At 45.5% G+C, this 7,579-nt stretch overlaps 1 protein-coding gene across 1 annotated transcript; it reads right to left on the bottom strand.

Moving 5' to 3' along the window:
• Positions 1 to 468: 468 nt before the first annotated feature.
• Positions 469 to 5,758, bottom strand: dusp6 (dual specificity phosphatase 6). Its single transcript, XM_017436901.2, has 3 exons — positions 4,848 to 5,758; positions 3,695 to 4,144; positions 469 to 2,112 (listed from the first exon to the last, which is right to left on the bottom strand). Exons 1-3 carry the CDS (start codon positions 5,248 to 5,250, stop codon positions 1,799 to 1,801), a joined length of 1,167 nt encoding a protein of 388 aa, XP_017292390.1. The 5' UTR covers positions 5,251 to 5,758; the 3' UTR covers positions 469 to 1,798.
• Between the last annotated feature and the right edge of the window lie 1,821 nt (positions 5,759 to 7,579).

Here is a 7,579-nt window from a genome sequence, read left to right as displayed (position 1 = left end):
TGGTCTCGCTATCAAATAACACAACATGTCGGTACTTTCTGCCCCTATTTCATGGCTGATTGTGCAGACCTCGCCCCCAGGAGGCTGTTCGTGCAAACTCACTGCGGTTCAGCACCTGGAAACCACGTGACTCGAATCACTTTGCACCTGTTGAGTAGCTCTCTGCAGTTTGTGCTTGCAACAAAGAACACTGTGTTCACAATGCTTTTGTTGCACAAGAGTCATGTGACAGGACGTGCTCCCTCCAAGCTGGAAAAACAAACAGAAGACGTCTCGAACGCTGTAGTTAATGGAAAGCGAAACCTCAGTGAGCAGCCTCGTGATTCATGGCAACTGTTTGTGTTGTCGTGACTCGGCCTGCTGGTTAACACTCAGCTGCGAGGAAACACTTACATAAACGTGTTACCGTGGAAGCAGACGAAACACCAACAAGTGTGTTGATGAAAAACAGGCAGAAAAAGCAGAAACTGTAGACAAAATAGCAATTTATTAATAACTTATCTTTTCTTTACATTCATAGGACAGGAGAGTAAGAGGGGGCAAGCAGAGGTCACAAAAATGGCTGCTTCTTAAAAAAAAGAAAGAAAGTATTTTGTAAAAGGGGGCCACAATTCTTCAAAGCTCTGGATTCAGTTTATCCCATGTCCACATGCCAGTTTTAACCCTTGAGAACAGGGTGATATTACCCATATAAACCCTCAGAGATCTAGAACACAAAGTAGACAAAGAACATAGCCTTACCTATCTTCAAGCATCCTGCCAAATTAAAACCCTCCCAAAAAATTGATTAGGACCTACAAATCCAGGATGCAGAAAATTTTAATTAAAAAAAAAGTGAACTTGTGTGAAGAATAATATTATAAACAGGCCCCATGAGCATAAGGCAAATAACCTATATGACTGTTTTAACAGAGGGTGCGTGAAAAAAAGATTTTAAAAAAGGCTGATTGGCTAAAATCATACATAAAGCAAATATTGAACATATATTACATATTTTTGCACAATTCTTGGAAAGCCTTTTGATTTTTGGCATAATCAACTTTAAGGATAGTGATCAATATGTAGTTTTACATAAAACTAGAGTATGAAATATAAGAGTCTTCAGTACCCACTTCTAAAGGGTATATACTACAGCAAGACTTTGACTGTCTCTTTTTAACAAGATATATATATATAGACAATATACAGTAGAAAGATTCGAAAAGATTCCACAGGTGTAAAAGGTAGTCCAGTTTATGGTGTGCCCTCTAAAGCCAAGGTGCTTCAATCCCACACAGGCAAGTCTTCACAGAAGATGATGGAGACAACACACCCTAGAGTCATGGGGGAAGCCGTGCTGGACCCCAAATTTAACATACAAAAGGGTTCTGTCCAGTTTGAACAATAACGTCTCTTTGGCACACCAGCCTGGGAACATCAAAGTATATCGTACAGCTGTCCAACAAGCCATATTAAGTTTCCTCAGATACAGTGACAACAAACAGAGAGAATACCTCGAGAGTGCGACAGAAATGTGATCATAGAAAGTATCTGCAACTCTTTAAATGTCTCTGTTCTGTAGCTTTTGCTGCCTGTCCTTGTTTAGACAGCAGCAGCTGCGTATTGGCCTGACTGCTTTGGCCCTCCAGTAACCACGCTGAGCAGCTGTCGCCCCAAAAACCAGCTGGATCAGTAACTTCAAGAGCCAGGCCGCACAGCCAACAAGAAGGAAAAAGGGGGGGAAAAACAACTTTTCGCAGCTTTTTGAAGAGGAGGCCCAAAAAACCTCCTTGAAGATGGAGGCTACTAAGGACAGACCTCACGTGGACTGCAGGGGGTCCAGCTGGAAGACGTTGTGGTTGGTCGGGGTGGTGAAGTAGAGCTGTTGGCTCGGCGGTGCCATGCGGTTGTCGCACGGACTTTTCAGGCCCAGAGTGCGCTCAAAGTCCAGGAGCTGGCCCATGAAGTTGAAGTTGGGGGAGATGTTGGACTTTTTCATCTTGACGATGTCGTAGGCATCGTTCATGGACAGGTTGAGCTTCTGCATCAGGTAGGCCACCGTGACGGTGACGGAGCGACTGATGCCGGCCAGGCAGTGGACCAGGACGCCGCACTTCTGCCCTCGAGCCTCATCTGAGACATGCAAAAGAAAAAGGAATTGTTAATTAAAATACCAATACATTTCATGTAATTAAACCTTTAATGGTGTGGTTAATAAACTACTCTCTGGTTTATATGGAATTGTGACATAACAATAGTGTTTAAATATTGCTATATTTGCTAGATCAACAGCCCAAAATTATGAAACATTCAATCTATTTAACTAAGACATAGGGGACGTACACAGGAGGTGAGGGGGTTTCGTAAGTATACCAATGTTTTTTTTTATTGTTTTGGCCTTGCGTCTACACAGAAACTGTGTCCTCAAACAGTATTTTATGAGTGAAAAAAAAAATCTTCAAATGGCACCAGTGTGTTTTTGTGTAGACAGCCCAAACAAAACCCTTTAAAAAAATGATGGTGCCATAGCCCCATTGCAAATCTGACCTACAACTCGAGGGCGTCCTCTTTTTCAGGTTTGCATTTTGCACATTATGTGCATACATCACTCCTTGTTTCCTGTTTTTTGTTGTATTTATGTGGCCGGGTTATAGCACCACGCACAGAAAAGATTGGGTTTTTTTGTACGGCTGATCATTGACAGAGACGCTACATATTTGTTTGGGTGCACAGAACAAAATCTTGTAATAGATTCTTGCAGCATTACAGTTAAGCTGTGTTGGAAGTTGGAGCAGGTCCAAGGAGGGAGGGAGGGGAGGAAGTTTTTATCCTGACTATCTCTCAGCCATGTCTGTCAACAAACAGGAGCTATTGGACATAAACAGAGAGACATTCTTTCCCCCCTTTTTTTCTGGACTAGAATAGTCGGCTGGGAAATTGACTATTACAGTCTATTAAACCATTCTTCCGCCTGACAATGGTGCCATTTGAGCGTGTAAATGTAGGAGTCATGAGGGCATCCTGTCAAGGCAAACAGGATGTCAACAGGCCCTGTAAATGGCTCCTTTTGTTATGTGGAGGGAGGAAGAAGAGAGGAGGGGTTGCCAATGCCATGTCCTAAATTACTTTCAATGCCACTTCCTTCCTGTTGTGCTCAAATTACCGCCCTCCCCTCGCTCTGTCTATATCCCCTATTCTCCTGTTTCAACGTCCCCCTTTGTGCTGCAATTACACAAGCCCGGGACAACAGATAGGCCAGGATGTCTTTCATTGAAGTCAAATCATTTGTACACGATGCAGTTTAGCCAGAGCGCCATTAGAGGCAGACTGGTGTTCCTGGGCCTCAACACAATGGCCTTAATCTGTCCGCTCTGTGTCCTCGCCTGGTTGACTGATAAGACCACATCCAGGGACACCTCATCTAATCTTAATTGCACAATAAGAACCTAAGAACTTCCAGGCAGTGATAAGACAGATCACAATAATAAGATTATGCCTTCCGACTATTTAGTTCTGCCCATTCTCATGAACGCATTAAATCAAAACAATTACAAAAGGTCTTCTTCTGTTCTTCCAGGCTTTTGCTGCTACAATGTGACAGATTTTTTTTTGTGATCTCCTAATGACAATAGTTTTAAACTACAGTCTTATAAGTGAATGTAAACAAATTCAAGAAACAGATGTCTCGGGTAAATTGGTCTTCAGGATGACTTACCAATAAAGCTGTTGGCCTCGGGAAAGAACTGTGAGAGGTTCTGGCTCCAGTGGTCTGAGATAGGGATCTGCTTGTACTTAAACTCCCCAGCGTTCTCGAAGAGGTTTGGCAGGTTGGGGGTCACGTTGAGGATGTACTTGATGCCGTACTCTTCCAGCACATCCAGGTTCGTGGAGTCCTTGGCGCAGCCAAGGTAGAGGTGCGGCAGGATCTCGACCGGGAAGGAGGGCTGCGGGTTGGACAGTGGGCTGCCGTCGGAGTCCGTGGTGGCGCTGCTCGGGTCCCGATCGATGTCCGACTCAATGTCCGATGAGTCAGAGCTGATGCGCAGCCCGCCGAGGCCCAGCACCTGGGCTGTGGGGGAGCTGCTGCTGCTGCTGTTGGAGGAGGATCCGTCCAGGTTGGTTTCACACAGAGAGGGATACTCTGCCTGGAACTTACTGAAGCCTCCTGCAGAGGGAAACAGGGCGGCAATGAATATGAGCAAGACCTCACTGAACTGAACTGCAAAATGGGGTATTTTCTTTTCTAAAAACAAATACAAAGTTGCTGTAAATACACTTGGAACAAAGAGTCCAGATAGCTTTAGATTAAAAGCAGAGCTTCTTTAGTATTTTCACATGGATCAAAATTTAAAATTGAATTGGTTTTGAATTAGTAGCCTGTGTATACTTAATACTTGTTAAGTCAGAAGATGACGCTGCAGCAACCACCTCACTGTAGCCCACAATTTTTTTATACATTGAAAAAAACAAAAACAAAGAGGTGATGTATTTTGGCCACTGTTTGTCCTGAAGTCTACAGAAAAACATATTTGTTAACGTCTAAATGTGAATACTGGTCAATCCTGAGCCTGGTTCTGCTGTAGGTTTAGTCCTGTTAAAGACAAGTCATTCCTCTTCACTGTTGCCCAGTGCTGCTCAGGATGGGGGCTGTCGGTTTCTTTAAATAAACAAGTTTTTACTCGACAGAATTAGATTGTTTTATAACTGGACTGGCCCTGGGTCTGTTAGGGCCCAAACTGGATTTTGTACGCTTTGATTTGGACTCGTTCCTTTAAACCACAATGCCTAGCCCGAGACGACTTCAGCCGTGAACAGGCGCCACAGAAAAAGAAGACCCAGAACGAAGAGTTGAATGAAGCTCAACTCACCCTCCAGATAAAAGGCCCTGTAGCCTTCATCCTTCATCTTCCTCAGCAGCAGACCCAGCACAGAGCCGCCGTCCACGTTCTCGTTCCACTCGCGGCTGTACTCGTCGTACAGGACGATGGTGTCCGTCTTGCAGCGGCGCACGAACCTGTCTTGGTCCTCCCCGTTGGACAGCAGCGACCGGACGGGCAGGTTGCCCTTCTTCAGGCGGCGGAGCATCAGGCTCGGTATGGCCACGTTGATGGCCGTCTCGACATGCGACGACTCGTAGAGCTCCTGGGCCCGGCAGTCCATCACCAGCAGGCCGTCCCCGCGGCTCTCCAGCTGCTCTCTGAGCCAGCCCACCGTCTTGCTGATCGCCATGACCGAGTCGAGCTGGACTACGGGCTTGAGCTTGTCCAGCATTTATAAAACAGAGGAATGGGGGGGCTTGCGAAAATGTTGTGCGAGGCAGTAGGGGGCAAAAAGCGGAGAGATGGCTTTAAAAGAGATCAAAATCTGTGAATAAACTCTCCCTCCGTGAATCCCGCCGTGTTCCCCTGCGCTTGAAAACAAAAAAAAAGCGAGTTAAAAAGTTCCTTTACAGATTTCCCGGCTGCAGTTCGCCTTCATTCATGCATCAGAGGCAGTTATTTCTCAATGAGTCACGGCGGCCCTGCTGCTTCCTCCGGTTCTTATATAACGCCTCCGCCGCTCCGAGCTGCAGCTCCTCCGCCGCTGGCCGTCTCTGCGGAGATCCAGGCTGAAGAGGTGGAACTGTGTGTGTGTGTACGTTCACGGGGGTTGGGGAGGGGAAGGTTTCTGTGGAAGCGGACCGCTCTGGTTCCGTGTGTGAGCCTGTGGATAAAAGCCCGTTTCCTCTCCCCTCGGTCTGCTCACTGCGGCGCCAGGCTGCTGAATGGCTCCGAGCGGGAGGCGCCCCATTGGATACGTTGCGTCGCGCCGACCAATCAGAGGAGAGACAGCGGCGGTCGCCCCGGCAACGGTGGGGGCCGGATGGAGAGGGCCGGCGTTGATGAATTGTTAATGAGTTTGTCATTCACAAAAAACGGAGAAGAATTTCGGCTCCGGATGAAGTGAGTACAAACAAACACATGAGCTGTGGATAGGAGGAAGGAAGGAAGGGGGGGAAGGGGGACGGGGGGTCGACCCACTCAGGCCAGAGAGGAGGAGGAAAGGCTATCAGATAGCACTGTCATTATAAGGCCTGTGACAGATTACTGTGTTTAGTGTGTCTGGACCTTCAGAGAGGTAAAAAATAACTCATTATTCAGCAGTGAAATGTGCGCCCTGCATTTTAAACTGTCATAACATGGTTACATACATGGGTCAACTCGTGGCCCACGGGCCTGAAGTGGCCCTTGGATGATATCCAACTGGCCCAGTGGCCTTAAATTGATAGTCTGTGACAGTAGTCTTTGGGTTAAAATTAGCAGCGCCCAAAAGAAATGTTTCTCTTTTCTTCACTCGCCATAATCTGTTGTTTTTTGTTTTGTTTGTTTTTTCAGGCATGTACCTCTCCACGGGCTGGCAGCTTCAGCTGCGGGCCAGATGTGGGACTTAACCATAAATTCTAGAAAGGGTGCGCTGCCGAAAATTAATTACCATAAAATTTGAAACTGCGCTGTTTAAAATGGATTACCTTCAATTGTAGAAAGGTGTGCCATGTAACAGTAGTTCCTATAAATGCTAGAAAACCTGTGCTGCATGAAATTAAACCTCTTAAATTCCTTAGGCACTACATAAAACAAATTACTGTGAATGCTAAAATAGCTGCGCCACCTAAAATGACTTACCGTAAATTGTAGAAAAACTGTACGGTCTAAAACAAATTACTGTAAATGTGGGAAGAGCTGTGCTGCCTTCAAAATGTGCACAAGCAAATGTATATATTTTTTAAATAATAATTTAATTCTAATGAAGTTGAACAAATGATCTGGGTCCAAGTAAGACTTCATTTGGGTTCACATTCAGACCACCATTTGGCGACCCCAAATCAATAGGCACTTTCACAAAACACCTCAGGCGAGGAATGTGTGATTTCTGAATGACTGTTGTGGTGAGGGGGGTTGAAACCAGCCCACCCCTGAGGTGCCTTTGTGCTGTGAAGTCAGGTAGTAAGTATGTGAAAAGGTAAGCTGGCTTTGTGGCTCAATAATGTGATGATGTGATGACGTATGATCTGCAGGATTAAACAACAAACAGATTTAATACCAAGAGATTGAGGATGACCCACAGAAACTTTGTCACACATTTACGTGCACTCCAGGTCAATGTAGTTGAGTTCTGCTCGACACCTCTTTTGGTTCCTCGATGGTTGCTTCATTTCTGAAAGCTTACATATCTGCGGAACATGGCCGGCTCCATACGTGATTTAGGACCAGCCAGAAGCAGCGTAAAGGTGGACTGGTCTGTGGTCATTCTGCAGAACTGTTTTGTGAAAGTGCCTTATAATGTATACAGTTTATCATGTGAGCTAAGTGTTCCCATCTTCTCTCATTGTTGGGAATTGAAGCCAGCTGGATTCATTGACATTAACATACTGGACACCATACCAAAACCTGAAAGTTGAAGCCATAGCGGGTACAGTGTCTTCACAGGATGGCCCCAGTACAAGTTTTAAGTCCCACCACCCGTCAAAATTTAGGTCAAATAATTTTTTTCAGGTCTTGGCAATTGTTGATACAAGTAGTTCCTACCTTGCTGTTTGTGTATGTATTTATTTTACTAGTAC

Source organism: Kryptolebias marmoratus, linkage group LG11, assembly GCF_001649575.2.
Source record: "Kryptolebias marmoratus isolate JLee-2015 linkage group LG11, ASM164957v2, whole genome shotgun sequence".
Classification (NCBI taxonomy): Eukaryota; Metazoa; Chordata; class Actinopteri; order Cyprinodontiformes; family Rivulidae; genus Kryptolebias; species Kryptolebias marmoratus.
The sequence above is the reverse complement of the archived record's forward strand: the minus strand, read 5'-3'. Positions and strand labels throughout refer to the sequence as shown.

Excerpts from the sequence above, each read along its gene's own strand:
- dusp6 (XM_017436901.2), bottom strand. The coding sequence starts at position 5,250 with ATGCTGGACAAGCTCAAGCCCGTAGTCCAGCTCGACTCGGTCATGGCG. Across the intron at positions 4,145-4,847 it reads CAGGGCCTTTTATCTGGAGG|GAGGCTTCAGTAAGTTCCAG; the intron begins GTGAGTTGAGCT and ends TTCCCTCTGCAG. Across the intron at positions 2,113-3,694 it reads CGAGGCCAACAGCTTTATTG|ATGAGGCTCGAGGGCAGAAG; the intron begins GTAAGTCATCCT and ends TGCATGTCTCAG.